Source organism: Akanthomyces muscarius, chromosome 2, assembly GCF_028009165.1.
Source record: "Akanthomyces muscarius strain Ve6 chromosome 2, whole genome shotgun sequence".
NCBI lineage: Eukaryota > Fungi > Ascomycota > Sordariomycetes > Hypocreales > Cordycipitaceae > Akanthomyces > Akanthomyces muscarius.
This window is the reverse complement of record NC_079242.1, coordinates 774,525-797,155: the sequence shown is the minus strand read 5'-3', so window position 1 is coordinate 797,155 and position 22,631 is coordinate 774,525. Positions and strand designations below refer to the sequence as shown.

The 22,631-nt window shown below is 55.5% G+C and overlaps 6 protein-coding genes across 6 annotated transcripts; 3 read left to right on the top strand and 3 right to left on the bottom strand.

Moving 5' to 3' along the window:
- Positions 1-1,297: 1,297 nt before the first annotated feature.
- Positions 1,298-3,224, bottom strand: LMH87_003361 (uncharacterized protein; the record flags this gene model as incomplete). The annotated part of the gene is made up of 2 exons (XM_056192159.1): positions 1,298-3,004; positions 3,174-3,224. The coding sequence occupies 2 exons, from the start codon at positions 3,222-3,224 to the stop codon at positions 1,298-1,300; spliced, it is 1,758 nt and encodes a 585-aa protein (XP_056048150.1).
- Positions 3,225-5,372: 2,148 nt separating this feature from the next.
- Positions 5,373-7,409, bottom strand: LMH87_003360 (uncharacterized protein; the record flags this gene model as incomplete). Its single annotated transcript, XM_056192146.1, has 1 exon — positions 5,373-7,409. One exon carries the CDS (start codon positions 7,407-7,409, stop codon positions 5,373-5,375), a length of 2,037 nt encoding a protein of 678 aa, XP_056048149.1.
- Positions 7,410-10,584: 3,175 nt separating this feature from the next.
- LMH87_003359 (uncharacterized protein) lies at positions 10,585-11,650 on the bottom strand (the record flags this gene model as incomplete). The annotated part of the gene is made up of 2 exons (XM_056192135.1): positions 10,585-11,302; positions 11,358-11,650. 2 exons carry the CDS (start codon positions 11,648-11,650, stop codon positions 10,585-10,587), a joined length of 1,011 nt encoding a protein of 336 aa, XP_056048148.1.
- Positions 11,651-15,392: 3,742 nt separating this feature from the next.
- On the top strand, positions 15,393-17,191 carry LMH87_003358 (uncharacterized protein; the record flags this gene model as incomplete). Its single annotated transcript, XM_056192123.1, has 3 exons — positions 15,393-15,580; positions 15,725-16,883; positions 16,946-17,191. 3 exons carry the CDS (start codon positions 15,393-15,395, stop codon positions 17,189-17,191), a joined length of 1,593 nt encoding a protein of 530 aa, XP_056048147.1.
- Positions 17,192-18,460: 1,269 nt separating this feature from the next.
- On the top strand, positions 18,461-18,937 carry LMH87_003357 (uncharacterized protein; the record flags this gene model as incomplete). Its single annotated transcript, XM_056192111.1, has 2 exons — positions 18,461-18,632; positions 18,702-18,937. The coding sequence occupies 2 exons, from the start codon at positions 18,461-18,463 to the stop codon at positions 18,935-18,937; spliced, it is 408 nt and encodes a 135-aa protein (XP_056048146.1).
- A 157-nt stretch (positions 18,938-19,094) lies between these two features.
- On the top strand, positions 19,095-21,489 carry LMH87_003356 (uncharacterized protein; the record flags this gene model as incomplete). Its single annotated transcript, XM_056192100.1, has 3 exons — positions 19,095-19,231; positions 19,330-21,177; positions 21,234-21,489. The coding sequence occupies 3 exons, from the start codon at positions 19,095-19,097 to the stop codon at positions 21,487-21,489; spliced, it is 2,241 nt and encodes a 746-aa protein (XP_056048145.1).
- Positions 21,490-22,631: the final 1,142 nt, after the last annotated feature.

Here is a 22,631-nt window from a genome sequence, read left to right as displayed (position 1 = left end):
CCTTGTCCCAGCTGCCGTTGCCCCCCAGTCGGGTTGCTGCAGGCACCTGTCATAGATTGACGGAGCGCCTGCATGCCAGCAGCGAGTCCCGCTAAATAAGTACCTATGCGCCTTGCAGTGCGCTTCTAGCGGTCTAGAAGCAGTACATGAGGGCCAAGGCCGATGACCGTTGGTCTAGTCTGAATAGAAAAAAAAAATACAAAAAAAGGAAAAATAAAAGCCCCACAAGAGGCAAAACGCGCAAGACGAAAGTGAGAGCAAAACAGACAAGATACCGTCAAGACGTCAATGAAATAAAATCGTCTCCTCCAGCCAAGAATCGCCCGCTAAACCTCGCCGTAGATCTTGCCCCTGCCACGGCTAGCTCCGTGTCCCCATCTCCGGCGATCAGTGCCAGGGCATTATCGGGGAACAAAACAGCATGCACATCCATACAAAATCATACTATGCCTACAGCTAATCAAGCATGGAAGCTGAAACGATTCAAGTGAAAGAGGAAAGATGAAGTTGTTGTTTTTCATCTCACTACAGGCACTAAGTAGGCATCCATTGCCTGGCAACAAGCTGCTACAGCTTGTATATAACACAAGTCCGTTTGTCGGCGTCACAATGCTTGGAAAGAGAGGAACAAGACACTCTCGGGCCAGAATAAGGGACATCGGGCGTTTTTGAATGATTTAGCCGGTCTTTATTGAGTCCTCGGTACCAAGACCTCCATCGTCTGTCGGAGAGGGAAAAAGGCTACCAGACCACAAGCTCCGGCCAGGAAAGGTGACGTCGCACTGTACTAATGTGTAGCATTGCGGGAGGATGACTGCTCCTACAAGAAAATTGAGGATACAATCAGTCCACCACCCCAACCTGGAAAAGAAATAAATCAGTACACCACAAAACTAACCCGGATAGCAACGCGGCCAGCACGAGGAAAAGAAGCCGAGAAGAAAATCCTTGTTTATAGGTTCTATATACGTTCATGCTATAGAGAAAAAGAATGTACAGTATGTATCAAGCCGCGGAAATAAGAATGCATAGTACGAAACCCGCGACCGCAGTTTGAAAGAGATAGAATGGGGGATGCTAAACAAGTAACGTTGGTCTTTATGCATCCAGGGAGAAAAACTAAAAGCATCAATCGGCTGGTAAGAGGTGGTCATTATCGTGTTGTTGTTGTTGTTGTTGTTGTCGAGCCATCATTGTCGTCAATGGGCATCATGAATGGGAAGAGATGGGAAACCAAAATGGGGTCGGGAGAACCAAAACAAAGCACATCATTATCATATACACTCCAGAAATAACTTTACGCAACGACCAGCTGGCTACGGCTGGCATCCTTGTTCTTTCTCTTGAACAAGCTCTTGAAGAGATCGCTCTCTTGACGCTGCGCCTTGGAACGGACGGGCAAGTCGAGGTCGTCGCGGCTGCGGTGGCGGCTGCTGCGGCCGTCTTCCAGAAGCTTGACGTCCGAGCGCGACTTGCTTTTGCTCGAGGACCCGTCCCGGGACGAGCCCTTGCTGCTCTTGCGGTCATCGTCGTCGCCCCGCTTACTCGACGAGTGATGCGTCTTGTGTGTCTTGTGTGTCTTGCTCGTCTTGCTCGTCTTGCTCGTCTTGCTGGTGCGGTGTGTGCGGCTGCTGCGATGCGAGCGGGCGTCGTCAAAGTCGCGCTGGTCCTCGTAGCGCTCGCGCTCGTCGGCGCGAGTGGCACGGTCGGCCTCGGGGGTGATGAGCTCAAGGTCGGCGCTCTCTCCGTCGCCGAGCGGCTCGATGCCTCGCCGCCAGGACTCGATGGTGCTGAGATCGTCATCCAGTACGAGAGCCTCGTCGTAGCTGTCGGCATATGTATGCGCACGCTGCAGTGGAGGTCTGTCCATGGGAGCATCGGGCGCCGGGGGAAGCTGCTGACGCGCAAGGGCCGCAGCTTGCAGGGCGCGTTCTTGCTGCACTTTCTTGACAATCTTCCAGCCGCCAAACATGACCACAGTCACGCCAGCGGCGAGGCCAGAGGCAATGAGAAACTGGGGCGAGGCCAAGAGAGCAAAGACGGCAGGCGATCCGCCTTTCAACAGTCCAAGAATGGCAGGGGACATTTTGGACGCAACGGCAGACAGCTCACTCAGAGTCAGAGCAACAGCTGCAGCAGCCTCGGGCTTCTCTTGGAGATGCTTGATCATTGCCTTGGCGGAGTGTTGAAGGCAATTTGCTTCATCAAGTAACCCCTCCACCCTACGGACCAGCGCAGTCGCTTCACCTTGGTCTGTATCGGCGAGGTCGGTCCTCTCGGCCAGGTCGGGTGGGATATTGCCATAGGCCAGGTTCATATCGATTTTCTTCTTCTTGGGTTGCGGGATGAGGGCCCCATACTGCGGGACGAGGGGCCCAAGCTGTGATTCCGATCTCGATCTGGGAATCATGGCCGTCTGCCTCGTATTGGCAGGGTAGTAGACGCTTTCCTCGCCAGGGTAGTAGGCGCTGCGCTCCACTACGGTGAGATCCATATTTGACTGACCCATTGGGACCGTCTCGGCGTAGGGGCTGCGATATCTGGACAAGGTCGTCGGAGGTCTGGACGTTCGGGTCCTGGCCGCCTCGCTGTGTGTTTTCAGGTTGTCTTCCGTCAACTCTGAGAGCGCCTCCGAAACCTCAGAGGGTGCACGCGTGCTGCGCTCTCTGAAGCTGCCGCCATGGTGGCGAGAGACCTGAGAGTGAGAAACCTTTGAGCGGTGACTGCGACGGGAGCTTGCTACGCTGGCAGTATCATAAGAACGACGTCTGGGCTGGTCTTGTAGGGTATACTGGTCGTCTTCCGCATAGTACATGGTATGAGCACGGCTCAGCGTGCGAGGGCGAAAGTCGACATCGTCGTCTCGGACCGAAGCCGCGCGCTGGCTACTTCTGGTCTCGTCGAATGTGTTTGAGCGGAGGAGTGCGCGTTCAGCTTTGACACTCTCCTTCTTTTCGCTGTAATGAGCCTTCGCTTCTTTGAATATCGAGAATAATTGCTTTCCCTACAGAGAAAGATGCGAGAAAAATCGCACGTTAGCTACTATTCTGGCATGTCGATCGCGAAGGGCCTGATCTGAAATGAGCTGTACGGTGTGGCGGGGCTAACGAAATGGCAGAGAGGTGCGGGGGATCTAAGAAGAGAGCGAGACGGGAAGGATGGCGCGCGCTTACAGTGCTGATAATCTTGCCCGAGTTGTTGACAATGGTGACCGTCTGCTCCATGGTGGGCGAGCCCGAGGGCGGAGTGGATGAGAAAGTGTGCTCGCAGCTGGTGATACAGGATGGTTTGCTTGTTGGAGAAGAAGAAGACGACGCCGGCAGCTTATGTCGGAATCTGTGACAGGAGGCCGTCGTACGTCGCAGTCCGTGAAGCCGCTGCGCACCTGGTCGACGGCCTGGGATTGGAGGAGGCTGGGGGTTGGGGGGCTTTCAGGGTGATCGAGACCGCTGAAAAGAGCAAGGGCAGCTGAATGTCGCCCACAAAGGGTGCTGGAAAGGGACTGCCAACAGCGGCCAGCTGGGTTTAGATCAGGCGGGAAATGGCGGGTCCCGCTTCCACCTTCTCGCTCCTCTAACCGAAACGCACCTATTTCAGCAGACGACCTGTTAGCCAAGTGTCGGTGAATAAGACGATCCAGGCTATTCAGAGCGCAGAGGCCTTTTTGGCTGGGTCTCGTTGCTTCGGGGGCTCTTTCCGCTTGCTCTGATCCCTAACATACAGGCCTGCTGCCCACTGTAGCTCCACTGGATTACCCACTGTATCCGGCTGGGAGGAGCGCTGAAGAAGGCGGGATGGATCTGGGGCGGTATCGACAGACCGCCAAAAGGGCAAACAAACGGCTTGGTACTTGTGTGAGAAAAAATAGACAGAAAAGGGGGAAATGTAAGAAAATTCTGAAATAGTGCTCCGGTCACAATTAAATATATACAAATTGTACTCCTTAGGTTGCACAAGGGATACCGAGAAAATCCAGCTGACGGGCCACCTCGGCCTCCATGGCAGAAATGCACGCACGCACGCACTCTAACAACCGATGCCCAACATGCGCCCGCCTCGGGACAGAAAAATACACAACATGACAAGCTAGAATCTTCGTGGGCTGCTCTCAGCCAGTAAGCTTCGCCTCACCAGGAGGGCCTGAGTAAACGACTATTTCTTCCGGCGCTGTCCCGATTGGCCCGGCGAGCCTTCATGGCCCTTTGGGCCTTGGGCTGTCAGGCGTCGCTGCATAACTGTCACATAATACTAACCAGTTAGCGCCTTTCCGCCAGCTACGGGATCATGATCATTGACTCGATCCTCGACGTAACAACGTGATTACGGAGCTTTTGGCTTTTCCACCACCAACCCTGGGTCCCCCTCCGTACCCCGGCTGGCCCAGCCAACGGCCGCCAAGTGGCCATGCCCAGCACCTATCACTTCGGATGGGATGACCACTGCGGGCCGCTCCTTGGGGCCGCAGTTCCAGGGTGCCACGAACTTTTGACATATGACGAATCTGGATGCTTGGATATGCCGTCACGCGCGCGTCCTTGAGCCTCGCCCTTTGCCCATCTCTCTCCCCTCCACCAGGCATCCATCAGGCACGGGGAGGGACGGGACGAACATCCCAAGCGGGGATGCCAAAGTAGATGGGCCGCCTTGAAGCGAGCGTGGCTGATGCAAGGGAGGCAAACGGCCATGTAATCCCGTCACCCGCCCGCTGACGTCTCTGCAAAGGAACGGTACGGGGTTACACCAGCCGGTCGGGTCCCGAAAAAGGTGACGGCGGATGCAGCTCTTGAAGCAGTTCAGCAGTTCATTGGTGAACCGCTGACCTATGACCGGAATAGCCAAGCCAAGCTACGTGGCTGCATGGTTTCAGGCCGCCATGTATGCACAACTCAGGGGGGGGGGAGACGCTGCCGAGCGTAATGTATATGCACTATCCAGAGGGCGAGGAAGCTGTTGAGTTTTAATGTATATATGTACGAGCCAGGAAGGGACAAAGTTGTTGAGTTTTAATGTATACATGTACAAGCCAGGAAGGGACGAAGTTGTTGAGTTTTAATGTCTTGTATTTATGCGATGGCTATGATGATGGTAATAGTAAAAGCGTCTATTGTGAGCGTCGAGCCGCCGAGCTCAAATCGTCACGACTAATGTAAAAAGAAAATGGTTGTGACCCAAAATGGAACAGGTAAAAAGAGCAGTTGCACAACAGAAAACGCCCGACCCAGACACGATATTAAAACACAATACGAAAGAGGCTTGAATGTTTTCCCTCTCTCCAGGGACGCGGCGCAGCTGCACAAGTCATGTCATGCAATGCAACCCCATCTTGCTGGCACACTGCACGCCCATCATCCCCCCCCCCCAAAAAAAACCCTCTACTGTCCGCTCGTTTCTCTCTGGCCGACGCCAAAGTTGAGCTTGCCACCCATCGCCAGCGCCTTTTGCTTGGGCGTCAGCGCCTTGTCCTCGCCGCGGACCACGTCCTCGCGGCTGACGCGCAGCTGGTCGTGCGACAGGCCCATGGACTCGAGGAACTTGACCGTCTCGCTCCACTCCCTCGTCTGCCGGGCGGCGCTCCAGCTGAGCTCCTGGGCCATGATCTCAATCACCCGGGGCAGGGCGAGGAGGGCGCTGTCGACGTCGAGGAAGGCGAGGCGCGTGCGGCGCGCAATCAGGTCGGCCGCGGTGCACGCGGCCTCGGCGCGGACGCCGTAGCGCACCTCGGCGTCGGTGAAGGGGTGCGAGGGCAGCAGGCGGGCGGCGCCCGCGGGCGTCGTCGAGAGCAGCTCCCAGGCGCGGTCGCCGTAGTTGGTGGCCAGGTGGTGCGCGACATCGGCGTCGACGGACTGGCTCTCGATGAGCTCCGAGGGCAGGCGCGTCGAGTAGCCGTGCGAGCCGGCGAGGACGACCTTGCGGGTGACGCAGGCGCCGGTGCTCTTGATGGCCGGGAAGTCGGCGGCGCCGGAGATGCCGGCGAGAGTCTCGGCGCGGGGCTTCAGGTCAAACGTCTTGATGGCCTCGTCGACGGCGTCCTCGGCCATCTGGCGGTAGGTGGTCCACTTGCCGCCGGCGCAGGTCAGCAGCTTCGAGGGCGACACGGTGACGAGATGGCTGCGGACCAGGGACTCGGTGTTCTTGGCGTTGGGGTCCTTGACGAGCGGGCGGATGCCGGACCAGGTGGCGAGGACGTCGGCGCGGGTGAGTACGGATTCGGGCTTGAGGAGCTTGCTGACCTCGCCGAGGATGAAGTCGACATCCTGCTCGCGGGCCACGGGCTGGCGCTCAATGTCGCAGGCGTTGTCGGTGGTGCCGGCGAGGGTGTAGTTTTGCCAGGGAAGAACAAAGACGACGCGGCCGTCCGAGGTGGCCGCGTCCAGCATGCCCATGCCGTTGGGGCACAGGTTGCCAGGGAGAATAATGTGCGCACCGGAAGCGGGAGCAATCATGGCCTTGCGCGAGGGGTCGTCCATGCGCTCAATCGCATCGGCAAACGGACCAGTCGCGTTGATGACGCCCTTGGCGCGGACAGTGAAGGGCTCGCCGTCGAGGCCCGCGTCGGGGTCGGCCTGGGCCAGAACGTCGCGGACCGTGGCGCCGCAGATCTTGCCGTTGGCGTCCTTTTGCAAACCGGTGACCTCGACGTGGTTGAGCATGGTGGCGCCGTAGAGGGACGCCGTCATGGCGAGGGCGACGTTCATGCGCGAGTCGTTGTGCTGGCCGTCGTAGTAGACGAGCGCGCCGACCAGCTTGTCCGGGTTCAGCATGGGCAGCTGGGCGAGGGCCTTGGCGCGGCTCATGTAGTAGGAGCTCTCGAGCCCCTGGTCGCCGGCGAGCAGGTCGTACGTCTTGGTGCCCATCCACATGTACGGCGCCTGCCACCAGTGCTCGAGGGGCAGCAGGATGGGCAGCGAGTGCGACAGGTGAGGGGCAATGTCGAGGAACGTGCGGCGCTCGTGGAGGGCCTCCATGACGAGCTGCAGCTGCGCGTAGTCGAGGTTCCAGACGGCCTTTTCCAGGTAGCGCACGCCGCCGTGCACGAGCTTGGTGCTCTTGGAGCTGGTGCCGGCCGAGAAGTCGTCGCGCTCGACCAGCGCGACCTTGAGGCCGCGGGTCACGGCGTCGAGGGCGATGCCGGTGCCGGTGGCGCCGCCGCCGATGATGAGCAGATCATACTCCTCCTTGCCGTCCTGCTGGGCGTGGCGGCGGAGCTCCGCGAGGTTGTCGGCGCGGCTCTTGGTCTTGGGAAAGGTGGGCGGCACGATGCGACCGTTGGCGTCGCGCTGCAGCGAGACGAGTGGCGTGTCAAAGGAGTGCTTGTTCTGTCGGCGGGAGGCGTAGACGACGGAGCCGGCGGTGGCCACGGCCGCGAAGCCTATTAAAGGCTTGCGCAGACTCGAGAAAGCTCGAGACATTGTGTGAGAGGTGGCGGTTGTGGGGTGGAGCTATGGATGAGGCTTCTCGGGTGAGTAAAGCCAAGCTCAGTCGAGTCTGAGTGAAAGCTATCGCAGGCTTATTTCCTCTCAAACAATAAATCCCGATGTATGGGAGGAGGGAAAAGGAGTAACCCAGGTCGGTATTGCAGAGTTATGCAGTCACAAGCTTCGGCAGACGCGATCCGGGTACCGGCTGCTTTTGGATGCTAATAATATGGATCTGCTGGGGTGTCAAGTATCCGAGTATAGTTTCGGAACTGCTCTAGAGTCGGGAGCAAAGTAGATTCGGTTGCAGGGCGTTGAATGTGGCTTGCGGGTATCAAAGATGGATGAAGGGAACCAAGAACAAGAACAGCGCGGTATCTTGTTAATAAAGAAGGGCAGAGTCGGGATAGCCGCGAATGGCAAAGATAGCAGTGAGTCGCGAGGTCCGTAGAGATTGTGAAGCTTGAGACCCCACACCGAAACTATCGGGAACTGTATGGCGAACAGCAGCGAAAGAGTAGAGAGGGCGGCTGTGTTGACAGCTGTTTCTTGTCCCCACGTGTAATGGCGACTGGGTTACGGTTCCTATGCAGCAGGATAAGGAAAGGAAAGTGAAAATAAGAGGAGACGAAAAAAAAAAATATGGCACCGAAACCGCAAAGGTGAATTCAGTCAAAGTCAGGTGAGAGAGATGGGGCGAGGAAGGGGGAAAAAAAGAGAAGAGCATCTGGGAGTAGGGGAAAAGCCGAGGGCTGGCCGACTTTGCGACTGTGACATCATGCCCAGACACGCAGGAAAAAGGGAACACACTGGCGGAAAAGAGGAGACGGCGGAGAATACCAAGACGGCGTCCGGAAGGGAAAAAAGCTCTCGCAAGTCACAGGCAGTGACCAAAAAGATGGAACTTTTCCACCAATTGAGTATTGGGTGGGCGCTTCTGAGGCGGTTGTACGTCGTGTGTTCTCCATCTTTAGCCGTATCCGAGCCTCAAACAACTTTGTCTGATTTCTGCGTCTCTCATGCATCTCGGGATTCTCACCCCGAGAGGCTCCTCGGGTCCACGTCGGTCTTTGCACCCCGAGACGTGGCTCCAGTTCTCCACTTCTGCCGTTGGAGCCTCATCTCGGTACTTGCTCGGGTGCGTCGACCCGAAACGGGAGAGAGACCCTTTTTCCTTCTCCAATAAAACCAACATCTCCAATAAATATCCCTGCAAGCCATTCCCGCCTAGAAAATGCATCGAAAGGATAAAGCTTCGGCGTATGCTAGAAGAAAGACCGCCGAAAAGTCCGGTGTTGGGCCCCCGAGACCTCCGGAGGCCAGGCCCGGAGCACCGACTCGGAGCGCCTCGCCACAACGGAGCCTTTTGCTGGTCACGCGCCCGTTTCAATATTGCTTTCAATTGCCGTCGTGTTATTATGTCCAATTAAGGTTTCATGTATTCGCCTTCTTTTTTAGTTCTTTATATTTTCCACGCGAGCAATTGCCATGCCGCCCGTTGAAAGCGCGTGGAGCGTATTGTACGCCGCGCCGCGACCCTCCCCCGCAGAAGAGCACACGGAACAATGTCTACGAGGTAGCATCCCGTCTGCGATCCGTCTGTGCCATCCGAGCTCGATATACCAGCCTGTCCCCGTACTAGTTCTCCCCCATGTCAGATTACCACCTTTGAAAATCGAATTTGGTTTCCTTTGCGAGTTGCGGTGTAAACTGTCCAAGTCCGTCAGATTGATAGTCGTCCAGCTAATGGTTACCCGCCCTCGCGTGGCTCAGCACCCCCCGCCGTTCATGAGCGGCCCTAGCTGAAGCCCACAGCGGTGCTTCTCCTCTGCAAAATGGGGCAAACTGTTGGAGTCGAAAAGGAAGAAAAAGAATAAACGACGATGCAGTGACAGCCTGCTGTGGATCTATAGCACGACTGTGACCTCTACGACCAGGCATGCTGAGCCAACATGTGACGACTGCAACTCGAATGCGGGCAAAGCCTTCAACAACGGTCTGTTCCTGGCATCGCTCCTCCGCCTTTGTATTGTCGAATTGCATTGAGGATTGCAGTCAAGGTGCCTTTTTGAGAAGCAGTGACCCCGTGTAAGCAAGCCAACCACCGCGCGGCCGCCCCTCAAGAGAGACGCAGGAAGCCACAGCAGCCAAGCAATAGCTTAATGTCGATGGATGCACACGCCCCCCTTGGCACCCGCTAACGTTGAACCCCCGCCCCTAATGGCTTGCATTTGCATTGGCTAAATAGCTCGCGCCATGCCAGCGTAAACCTTGGCGGGGTGGCGTGGTAGTCTGCTAAAACGAACTGGTAACTAGGTGTGAGAGCGCGCGCGAGCCAGAAACCCGGGTAAATGTTAGAGAGAAGTGCCCTCTACGATTCCTGATCACGAGGTGGCTTTTCATTCACTGCTAGTCTACCAAGCACTATGTCGTGTCGTCAGAAGCATCGTCATTGGCCAACCCATTGCCACGGGCTCCTAAAAGGAAACACGGAAAATGCAAGCAACTGAGAAAAGTTTACGATTAATGCGCAAAGGAAGGAAAAAACTGCTCCATCACGTGTAACGCTCGCCAGCGACCAGAGTAAGCCCATTGTCATCCAGGCTGGGGCGAGAGGAGGGGCTGGCTGGGCGTGTGCAGCCTGGCATGCCTGCGCAGCGTCTTGACTAGCCCAGAAAGAGGCACACATCCGAACAACGAACAGTGCCCTTCATGGTGCAGAGGCAAGGGAAAGCGAGGCTAAATGGAAGAAAAAAAGCTTGTCCAGCTAACTAGTCATTACGATCATGCGTTACGGGCTCCGCTTCAGCCCACGACCTCCTTGAATCAGCGCATGTTCCAGACTCTGCACAGAAAGGAATTGCAAGAGAAAAGGCTCTAGCTGTACGTAAAAGTCAGCAGTAGCGCAAGTAAATGGTTGTTTTACTCCAACAACGGAAGAAGAGGAGAAAAAACAAGGCTTTTAGCCCAAGCCACGCAGCCGCGCTAATAGGCCAAGCACTACGTTAGTTGGCGGAAAAAAGGCTAATGGCTGTTAACGTTAGTTACTATCAAAATCAAGAATTCCAAGGAATATAGGAATATAAGAAAATACGTCACAGCAAGGGACAGCAAGCATCAGGATAGGATAAATTCAATTTAATACAGTATAATAACTAGGCTCTTCATCTCAAACTTTGCCCTCGAGCGACTTTCGGTACGTGTTGGACCAGACATCGCGGCGGGGCTGAGTTAGCCTCTTGAGGCCAAACCAGGGCGAGTTGACGGGGCTCGGGCCGGTATAAATAAAAACGTCGTAAAGGAAACCGCCAAACAGGGTGCCCAGGAAGGGGGCAACGATGGGAATCCAGAAATAGTAGCCACCGGCAGAAAAGACTTCGGTACCGTAGCCAACAAAGTAGGTAATAAGACGAGGGCCAAAATCGCGGGCCAAGCTGATGGCATAACCAGTCTCCCAACCCAAGCAAGCACCGATGCCAAAGATGAGGAAGAAGAGAGCCAATGGCAGCATCTTGCCAGCGCCAATGTTGTCGTCGTCAACGAGGGCGAAAATGACAAACTGAAGAACAGAGCTGGCGAGGAATTCGGAGAAGAACATGCCGGTACGGGTCATGAAGGCGGCGGGATATGTGCAAAAGACACCGGCCGTAGCATTCGGGCCGCTGACGGTTCGGATGCCGGGACCGCCTTCGAAGTTGTCAATGGCCGACTTGTAATTGCCATAAATGATGGCAGCGCCGGCCATGGCACCGAGAAGCTGGGCAAGGGCGTAGACGGGGAATTTGCGCCAGGGGTGGCCACGGAAGACACAGTTGGCCAGTGTAACTGCCGGGTTGATATGTCCGCCAGATTTGCCGCCAACGTAGACACCAAACATGACACCGATGCTAAAGATTGTCAGTAGACGGCCTTGTCGCGGGAGTGCGTTGCCAAGAGACTCACCCCCAGCCCCATGAAATACTTTGGTAGTTTCCCTTTGTTTCTTTACTCAAAACGACCTGGGCAACGACACCATCACCAAAGATGATGAGAATCATGGTGCCGAGGAATTCGGAAAAGGCATCTTGCCAGAGGGAGCGGACTTTTGTCCAAGCCAGCACCTTTTCCTCGGGAGGAGGCAGCTGGGGAGGAATAGTTTCGGGAGTGCTTGGAGGAACCATCTTGCTCTCGTGGTAGGAGGTAATTTTGTCGATTGACGACGCAGACACAGAGTCCTGAGAGACAGGAAGGGACATTGATACAAGATAGGGAAGAAGAAGAAGGAATCTGGGGATGCAGTCGAGAAAATCTCTGATGCAACTCCACGGGGAAGAGGCGACTATTATGCTCTTTTGTGGTGTGAGGCGAGACTGGTATGGCGGGCCTAGCCGTTGCGACTACTTGACCCCGCGGACAGAAGACGAGGCCCCGGCGTGATGAACAGGTATAGCAGCTGGGAATGGATCCGGGGATGGCGTCGAGCAAGGAATATGTTGGCGAGTGTCCTGACAAGGTCTAGGCGCGGGCGTGCGAGCAGACTTGCAGCGTTGCGCCTCTCCGGTGTTCTCGGCCGCGAGTGGGACTAGGGTATCATGTAGGGGCGGCAATGGGTGAGGATATTTTCGTAGGTTTTCCAAGGCTCGAAAAATATGATGGCGCGAGCAGGTTGATGATGAGACGAAGGAAAAACAAGCCACAGTGGGCAAGGAAGGGGGGGGTGCGAGGACTTTGTAAAATATTCAACTAGAGGACGGGCGAGGATGCGGAGAGCGCGGCCATGTGTGTGTGGTGGGCTTCCGGTGGGCTAGAGAGGAGGAGCCATACGGAGCAGAAAAGGCGGAGGCGATGAACGACTTGCTAAATTAAAACTGCGATTCCATGGTACTATTTACTGGTCGCTGCCGCCCGTTGTCGAGCGTGGTCCGGGCTTCTGTGAAGATTCGGCAAGTCTGGGGGAGCATGGGTGCAAGAGCCAAAGTAAGAGGAACACCCATGTCCAAGGGAAAGAGGGGGGCGTGTCTAGACTGTGCGAAGCGAACGAACCAGCGCAGCCCCGGGGGGGCAGGGAACGAAAAATAAGACTTGATTGAAAAACGGATGAAAGAGCCAAAGCGGAACAGGGTCACTTCGGGGGGGTGGCACCGAAGGGGAGGGGGAACGACTAATACCAGAGGAGGAGGCTGCAGCGGCGGTGGCGGCGTCTGCAGCAATGCATGGCAGCAGCGTGGCACAAGAAAAAAAAAGCCACTGGACTTGTTCCGGCCGAGCACTGAGTAGTGGTGAGAGGTGGCTAATGTTCCGGGATGAGGGGGGGACAGAGAAGAAAAGCATTGGTTAACTTTATTGCGGTCGCGCCGGAATCGTCAAGACCGGGTGGGCGACTTTGACTGAAACAAAAGCCGGCTTGGGCGGAACTCGCCATCGGTAGGTGTGGCTCAGCAAGGCGTTCCTTGGCTGTGGCGCAGGCAGGCGTACTGGGTATACCAACGCACTCTCACTCTCACTGTAACTCTCACTGTAACTACTGGCAGACGGCGCAGACGACCGACAGTGTTCCCTGGAATCCAGAAAACGGTCCTGCAGGTAGCTCATGACGAGCATGCAACGGGTTTCGCAGTGGGGGCCTCGTCAATTTCCCTGTAATCGTTTCTTCAATCTTGGTTTGCAATTTTTTTATTCCCATCTTTGTGTCATTTCAGACCTCTGCTCACGTAACACAAGGCCATTTGCTCTTGTTAGAGCCAAGATTTGTACGCCACGCCCGCCTCTTTTTGCTGATCTGACACGCCACCCCCGCTGCATGACAATTGCACCAGAGACCGGGCTGTCCGAGGGCGTGTGGTCTGAAATGCGCTGGAAAAAAAGGATCGTCTAGCAGTGTGCCAGGCAGCCGTTTTACCTGCCACCTGCTGAAAGAAAGGACACTTGCTTGTAAGCCAAGGCTCGGACCATTCGTACTGGCACAGCGCCATGGACTGCGCGCGTCATGCAGCAAGGGCCAAGGTAGGCACGTAGGTAGGGAATTTTACACCTTGATCACAATTCCTCCAAATTGTCTTGTTGTGCCATTTCCATTGTTTCCGTCCGGCAAGTGCCCGTTTTTGTCTTGCCCTCGTGCCCACAAACCCGTCCGCAAGTACCGAAACCATGGGAGATGTCACGGATAGACTGGATATTTTACGGGTACGCTGGGAGGTGATGGCTCTCGCGGATAATAATAGCAAATTCCGCGCGCAACCATCGTTCATACCAGTGCCAGTAGTCAGGGAACGCCTCCACCGAACGAACCAGGCAAGGTCATGGGAGGCAAGTGCCCAGGAATGTACCAGTATTGGTACGGATATGGAGAAGAGGCAAAAAACGGCGTTTGACCAGAGCGTAAAAAGCCCGCTTCGGGCCCAGAAAACCCTCGTGGCGGCGACATGGCCAAGGCCAGCCACTAATTTTTTTTTTAATTTTTTTTTTTATTCTTTTCGGCTTTTACTTGTAGGTAGGTCGGTACTCTGTAATAACTGCTGAGCGTACTGGTAGCATTCAGTAGTCGAGTGGCTGCCTGCCTGCCTGCCTGCCTGCCTGCCCGCCTGCAGACGCACGCACCGGCAGAATATAACGTTAGTCCCTTGTCCCCTGCAAGCCTCAGACAAGGCTGCCAACCGCGCAGCAGGCATTCGGCCCTTTGCCCCGAATATGGCGTTCGTCTAGCGTGCTAGTGTCCGATTGGGTCGCTCCACAGAAACTATCTAGAAGGCCGGGTTGGCTTGCATGGCTTGGCTTCTCGGTGTTGAACACCGAGCTTCTGACACGGGGACCGCAAAACGTCTCCATTTGCATGTTTCCATTCTCCAAATTTCGCCATGGCTTTGCGACAAGACGTTGGCCGCGCTGCAAGGGCCGGGTTTCTAAAAAATTGCCAATTTTGTGGCGCCGGCCAGCCGCTCCAAGCAGCCAAACGCTGACCGAGCAGTGGCGCTACCTGACAATTCGGAACGGCCCATGGCTGCAGCAGCCACTGTGTTGTGTACATGATGCTCTGCTCTGCTGCTCTGTATGTGCAACTACCATATCCATGTAGCCATCGTCGCAACTGACACCCCCAGGTTGTGCATGCACCCCCCAAACTGCCGCCTCAGCCAAGTCAAGCTTCTCCATACTTAGCTTCCCCGTCATGAGTAATTTAGCGAGCGTCCCGGCCTGGAGATTTATTTCTCATCTCGTGACGTTGTGAGGCTCCTCTTCCCCACAGGCATGAGGAAATCTTGGGGCCGTCGGGTCGGGTTGAGCAGCAGCAGAGCATGCAAACTACGCCGGGCCACGGAGCTCATTCTGCGATGCAGTAATGTCAGGTACAGGAATTGTGTCAGCCGAAGTTCTTGTCCTTGCTTGTAGCGATGGCTCGTGAACAGAAAGACAGACATGTGCTGCTGCATGTATGCACAACAGGCTCAGCTGTGCCTGATGCGGGGTAGCTTTCTGCGTCCAGCCTTGCGCCAACAAACAATAGCGTGCTTGCGGCTGCGTGCCATTGCGCGAAGATCAATCCAATTCCGCAAGACACGCACGGTACATCAGAGGACCGACCCAAAGCCTGCCTGCATGGGACACCGCTTCTAGGCTCGGACGTGGCTTGGCTTGGTGCCGGCGTCTCCAAAAACTGCTTCCCCGTGGGCTCTCTGGCTGGCAAGCCTGGGGAGCGTCGGCGCCACCAGAAAATGGGGTCTGGGGGAGCCCAGTTGCGTCAGGCCCTCCACATGTCAATTGCACGAGAGTACAAGTATTTTTACGATCCCCGTCTCGTGGAGCTGAATTTTGCTCCCGTCTTCTTGCTTCTTGCCTTCTACTCCCACCTCTCTCTCGTCTCGTCTTCTTCTTCTCTGCAATCAAATTACCCTTGGAAGGGCTTCCCTCTGCAAAAGCTCGCTTCCTCCACTGCTGCTTACTTCATCACACTCTGCCACAAAATCGTGCTGCTTCGACCAAAGAGCTTCCCCGCCAGACTTTATGCTCGCCAACCTCATCTCCCAAACTCACAACAGACTCATCAACGCCATGACTCCTTCAGGGGACAATGTATTCGTCGGTGCCATCGACCAGGGCACCACGAGTACCCGCTTTCTCATCTTCAACACCAATGGCGAGGTCGTCGCCCTCCACCAGATTGAATTCAAGCAAATCTACCCCCAGCCTGGGTAAGCCGCTGCAACCCCTCCAAGACCCCGCCAACCCGCGTCGCGCGTACAGTCGCTGTCGCATGCGCTCGCAATCAGTGGCGCGCCGGTTCTCGATAAGAAAATGTATCAAGTGCCAAAAAGCTAATTCTTCCCTCCTTGTAGCTGGCACGAGCATGACCCTGAAGAGCTGGTGAGCTCCGTCGAGCAGTGCATCGACGGCGCCGTCGCCGCCTTCGAGGAGCAGGGCCACTCCCGCAGCCAGATCGCTGCTGTCGGCATCACCAACCAGCGCGAGACCACCATCGTCTGGGACAAGAACACGGGCAAGGCGCTTCACAATGGCATCGTCTGGACCGATACCCGCTCCCAGGAGCTCGTCCGCCGCCTCAAGAACCGCCTCGGCTCCGGGGAGCTGACCCGCCGCTGCGGCCTGCCCCTGTCCACCTATTCCTCCGTCGGCAAGCTGCTCTGGCTGCTCGAGAACGTCCCCGACGTCAAGAAGGCGTACGACAGTGGCGATCTCGCCTTCGGCACCGTCGACGCCTGGCTCGCCTACAAGCTCAACGGCGGCCCCAAGAAGAACGTCCACGTCTCGGACCCCTCCAACGCCTCGCGCACCATGTTCATGAACCTCGAGAAGCTCGAGTACGACGACGAGCTCCTCGACTGGTTCCGCATTGATCGCAACAAGATTCAGCTCCCAAAGATTGTCCGCTCTTCCGACCCCGAGGCCTTTGGCACCCTCGCCAACACGGCCCTCAAGGGCATCAAGATTACCGGCTGCCTGGGCGACCAGTCTGCTGCCCTTGTCGGCCAAAAGGGCATCACCCCCGGCCTGGCCAAGAACACCTACGGCACCGGCTGCTTCCTCCTCTACAACGTCGGCCCCAAGCCCATCTTCTCCACCCACGGCCTCCTGTCCACTGTCGCTTTTGACTTTGGCCCAGGCAAGACCATGTACGCCCTCGAGGGCAGCATCGCCGTCGCCGGTTCCAGCATCAAGTTCCTCGTCGACAACCTCGGCTTCATCGAGTCGTCGTCCAAGCTGAGCGCTCTCGCCGAGACTGTCGAGGACAACGGTGGCTGCACCTTTGTCACCGCCTTTAGCGGTCTGTTTGCGCCCTACTGGATCGACGATGCCCGCGGTACCATCTTCGGCATCACGGCCTACACGAAGCGCGGCCACATTGCCCGTGCCACCCTCGAGGCTACCTGCTTCCAGACCAAGGCCATCCTCGACTCGATGGAGAAGGACAGTGGCCAGGCTCTGACTGAGCTGGCCGTTGACGGTGGCATGTGCAACTCGGATCTCATCATGCAGGTTAGTGCTGGATCGGAAATCCGCAATGACATCACACCATTCGCTAACAAATCATCAAACAGACACAATCCGATTTCATTGGCATGCCCGTCATCCGCCCTGCCATGCGCGAGACGACTGCTCTCGGCGCTGCCATTGCCGCCGGTCTGGCCGTCGGCGTCTGGAACAGCCTCGACGACCTGAAAAATGTCAACACCGAGGGCCGCACAACCTTTAGCCCCCAGATCACCACCGAAGACGCCAGCAAGCGCTTCGCCCGCTGGGAGAAGGCTGTTGAGATGAGCAAGGGCTGGGCCAACTATCCCTAACTGCATGTTTGATGATGGTGCTCATGTATGACTATGGCGTTTTCGCTTTTCTTAACCTTTCTTCTTTTTCTTTTCTACTTCTTCTTTTGATACTTTTGGTTTGAAACATACTAGCAACGGCTTTTTTTCGAAGCGGCTCAAAAAGAGCCATGGAATGATGGGATGACACTATTTTACTCATGAATACAGCAAAATCTGAACATTTTGCAAACAAGCATCTTTATGACTCGTGCACTAGATCCGCGTGCATCAAAATCAGTTAGTCGTGAATGAAGTGAAGCAGCACCGTATCCAAGGTCGCCCGGGTATGCCTCCATGGGCCAGCCCGTTTGTAGCTTGCATTAGCTTCGGCTCAAAGTAGCAGCTGGCGCATCACGCGCGCATTTGGCACAGTTCTCCCTTACCCAGCAAGCCAGTCCAGCACATTCGTTACACCACGGCTCGGGGACAGACACCTTTTTCGGCCCTGGAGGGTGTCGTCGGGGCGTTGAGCCTTACTGTGCGCAGCGGCCAGGACGTCCGAGGGGCCCGGCAGCTGCTGTGAAACACAGCCATGTACTCCGTACCTAGGTACCAACACGATTGGCAGTTGGGAAGCCGGGGAAAATGTGGCTGATCTATGGCCTGAAGTAGAGAAACAAGTGGCGTCATTGCAGCCTGGGGAAGCTGTTGATACTAATCGTGGAGACGGACAGAGGTTACCTGGTTCACAAATGCGAGAAGGAGACAAATCACACTCGAGGCTGCTCGGCGGGCTTCGGTGCTGCTACAGCGGGGTCGTCTGGCGCGGTATGCGCTGAAATGCCCTGTACAGCTCCCAGTGTGGCGGGCTCTGAAAACGGGTGCACCCACTGAAATTCCGTGGCCAACCCCCAAAAGCAGCTCCCGCGACGCCAGTTTCAGCGCCTCCCAGCGGGCGAAAGGCTCCTCATGGAGTGCGCCCCCTCACTTTTAAACCGACCAGGCCAAAATCCTTCTCGCTTCCCACACACCATTTTCGACGCTGTTTGGCTGATCGTCCATCCCATATTCTCTCCCCTCTCCCAGCCACCAGCCACCAGCTGCTCAAAGCTCCTCCCGTCCGGCTAGTCAGGGCCCTTGTTCAAATTCCAGCCTGCAGCGGCAGCAGCAGCAGCATAGACATGGGTGGTTCCACACAATTGGGACGCCGCGCAGAAAAAAAAAGCTTCTAGAGAACGGTCACGACTAAAAGAGAGGGAAAAAAAAGCGGACGTGGACCTCGCAAACTCAATGCCGAACCTGGTTTAAATGCGGACCCAGTCCTCGGTGTCCAAACTGCGAGCCCGAGAACCAGATCTCTTGCTGTGGCAGGCCGTGCGAAGCTCTCTCTACCAGCGACAGGTACGTACCAGGCTGCTGTGGCGAGTATCACAGAAGCACCATCAATCATTCTACGAGCCTGCTTTTTATCAAATACTATGTGAGCGTCTCCTCTTCTCATCTGCTTCAATCTTTGCGGGGAACAATCTGAACTTACAACTCGCGATAGATCCTATCCACCTCACGTTCCATCTGCCATTGTCTTGTTCCCGCTTGTCTGATTCCACCCTTCTCGCTCTCTCTCATCCCGAGCTTGGAGCTCACATTGCGTTATCGCCCACGGCGCCCGATAGCTTTTCCCATATCCGCCCTCCAATCATCTCCTTCTTTGCTTTCTATAGCAAAGACCCATCTCTGGCGGGCCGGCCTCGAGCCAAGGTGTGGAGGCTCTCCACGACCGGATAAGCCCTTTGGATATCGAATCTGTGCATCTGTATTGCTTTTTGTCTGTCCGCTTGCTGCGTCTGTTTTCCCCTGTCCCGCAGCCCCGGGCCGACAAGGCTCACTTGACACACATACCGTTTTGCCCTTCCCAATATAATCCACTATAACTCGCTCCCCGATGACCGAGGAGGAGGAAGTATCGGTCGCCGTCAGCCAGCATGATGGCTCCAGTGGTGATGAGGCCAGAGACAATGCCTCGACCTCCTCTGCGGGCGGGTCCAAGAAGCGTAAGCGCGGCAGATATCAAAAGACCTCGTGAGTAACTATCTTCATTCTTGTCGCATGAGGCTTTCTAGCCTCATGCATCAGGGGCATGCTTTGTATATGGTGTGATTAACCCAAGAAATCTGCAGATGCGAGCTGTGCAAAGCTCGAAAGGTCAAATGTGACCGGGCGGAGCCTGCATGCTCCTGGTGCGCCCGCCACAATCGTGCCTGCGTCTATCTTGAAAGGCAGAAGCCTGGCAGCCGTATAGGTTTCAGCCTCGAGCTCGAAGCCAAAGTCAACAGGATCGATGCGCTGTTGCACACCCTGGGTCGCCGGGTGGAGGAGCACATCGCCGACGGCCACGCAGCACCTCCACAGACGCTCTCCCCTGCCATCAGCACTCACGCGCAGTCTCACATTGATCCGTACGCGAAGGAAAGAAATAGGAGCAGCCCTGCCAGCGGCGCTCCTCGGAGCACGCCATCAGTAGCTGGCGGACCGCCGTCCGCGCTTCCCGGCCAAGGTTGGGATGAAGGCGACCAACGTCAGGGGCGAATGTCGGTCCAGGGCATGAATGTCGACTACACCAATGCCACCCTTCTTCCCCAAAGGCTCCGCCGAGGGCCATCAGCACTGTCTGCTGGTACAGACTTGCCGCCTCAGGATATTGTATACACGCTGGTCGATTTGTACTTCAAGCACTGCAACACTTGGTCTCCCATCCTCGACCGCAAAACAACGTTTTCCATCTTTTTCGGTTCGACGTCGCTGAGCGAAGCCGACCGCGTTCTACTGCATGCCATTGTGGCAACGACGCTACGATTTCTGAAAGATCCTCGATTCTCCCCCGAGATGCGCGCTCACTACCACGAAACCTCTCGACAGATCGTGCAAATGTACGCCATGGAGCATGTCAGTGTGGAGGCTCTGCGTGCCCTCGTTATTGTTTGCCTGGACGAGCTTGGCACTTCCAACGGGCCGCGTGGGTGGAATTTGCTGTCTTTGCTGGCGCAGAATGCTCGACAGCTCAGTCTCTGTGAGGAGAGCAGCGTCTATCTTTCCGTCGAGACCAGCGACGACGCCCCCATGACGGGCTCCATCAGGCGTATTGCCATCGATAGGCCGCAGTCCTGGATTGAAGACGAGGGCCGCAGGCGGCTTGCGTGGATGGTCTATCTCCTCGATCGATACGCGACAATTGCTACAACGACATTCGATTTCATGCTAGACGACAACAAGATGAAGCGGGTGTTGCCGTGTTCTTACGATCTCTTCTCTCGCGATATTCCCGTTGAAACACGTTCTTGGGGCTCGAGTCCCGATCAGCACGGCGCCGCTGGTCTTGTTGTGAATAAGCCCGACAATTTGGGCAGTTTCTCATATCACTGCGAGATTCTTCGAATCTTGAGCAAGGTTCATGACTTTCTCAAGACACCGTTGGATATCACATCTTCTTCCGAAATGGCGGCTTGGCGAAACACGTATCGATCGTTGGATGCTTCGCTCGATTCCTGGCTGCGAGGGCTGCCTGGCGACTATAGCAAGATTTCCGCCCTGTGCCACTCGGATCCCGCCAGCCGAGTTGCCAACTGGTTCATGCTGCACAGCGCCTACGTCACCGCCGTTGTGCGCCTTCACTCTTCGGCAGCCTATCCGACGGTGCGATCCCATCTATTTGTACCCTCGCACTACGCCATGCAGCGCTGCCTGTCAGCTGTGCAGAGCTTGGGTGACATTGCACAAGACGTGTACGAAGCCAGTGGCTTAGATCACCTTGGTCCGCCATTCATCTTTTCTCTTTGGGTCGCAGCTCGCCTGCTCCTCGTCCACGCCGCGACAATTGGCTGCCCAGTTGACCCTCGCATCGAATTCTTCATTGAAATTCTGGGGCACGTCGGGCAGTACTGGGAGGTGGCCGACAACTATGCCAAGGTCCTCGCTCGTGCTGTTCAACGTGGCAGACAAGGCCACATGAGTTTCAATGCCATGCGACAGTAAGTATTCCTGCTCCAGATCAACGATGCATACAAAACTAACATGTCGGTGGCAGGAGCGCACATGGTCTCGTAACTCTGACGGCATCTACCCGACAGACTGGCATCGAGCCTACCTCGACCCAAATCACCTCGCTGAGCGAGCTGGACAACATAGACATCTTTGACTTTTTCAACTATCCCAAAATATCTGAACCTGCGGTGCGGGCGCTGAGTGGCCAATCACAGCTGCAAAACACAACAGACGGCGAGACGGCGAGGCTGCCGGACCCAGAGTCTGACTGGCTCGGATTTATGCCCCAGGGCACCTAGGGCCAAACATATACTATATTCCACCATGTTCCTACATACCTATATACCACGATAGCCACTTTTTCTGTAAAGTTTGGGCCGAAGTGCCACCAACTTCCACTGTGTTTAGATATCAATGACCTAGGCAGGATGAACACGAAAGGTTTATTCTTAGCCATGGCCTTGATTCCTCTTGACTTTCAATCAAGTACATTTCCCACTCTACACATAGCTACGTTTCTGCCGCGCCATCTAGCGCGGGATTCGGTCGTGGATGCATATCAACGAGATCCTCGTCAGGCGGGTCGCCGTAGACTGTGTTGCCTCACACATCATGACATGATATGAATTGATTTGTATCAATGCTCGTGATTATAAAAAAGCTGCGATATAGAACACGTATTAAACCCGGGTGACTATTTAATAAATGTATATAGCTAGGTTAACTTGGCGCTGGGGTAAGAAGTGCACTGCATTTTGACTGTCGTATCGACACTACTCGAGAAGGCTTATCGTTGTCGGAATTTTTACTTAGAGGGGCTTTATCGTAACAATCTTCTAATTTAAAAAGTAGAGAGACGAAATCAAACCGAGGCTTGGGTAAATGATTTGCCATTCTTGATGTGATGGACATTACGCCGTAAGGAGTACATTACCCTAGACACGACAACCTACGACTGACATGAAAGCCGCGACGAGTTTTTTCTGAAAGTTGGCTAAACCGTGAGATTCATGTAGTATCGGCCTAATGCAAGCATACAGACTTTCGATTACGTTGTTAGCAGATATCCAACCTCTTTTCACGATCGTATGTTCTGTACTGGATTTCGTTCCGTCACATTGCCGTCGTGCCAAAGGTCAGAATATACGACTAAATCGTCGCCTTCTGTGAATGAATAGGATACCCTATAACAAATACGTAGTTGGCTTCAACTAATTCTCGAAAACGACGCGACGTCTTTAGCTTGCAGCTTGTACATTTGCCTCCCGCCCATCTTTTCCCCCCTATACGATCAGTTGCTGGTGTGCATTCCAATGGTGGAAGTTGGCGGCGCTCATGTCCTGAACCTTGTTTCTGTGAAAGTCTGTCCCAACATTCTAGCAAACGCCAGACAGTATTCACAAAAAACCCCATGGAGAGTCCGCGCAAGGCCCGCAGCAGC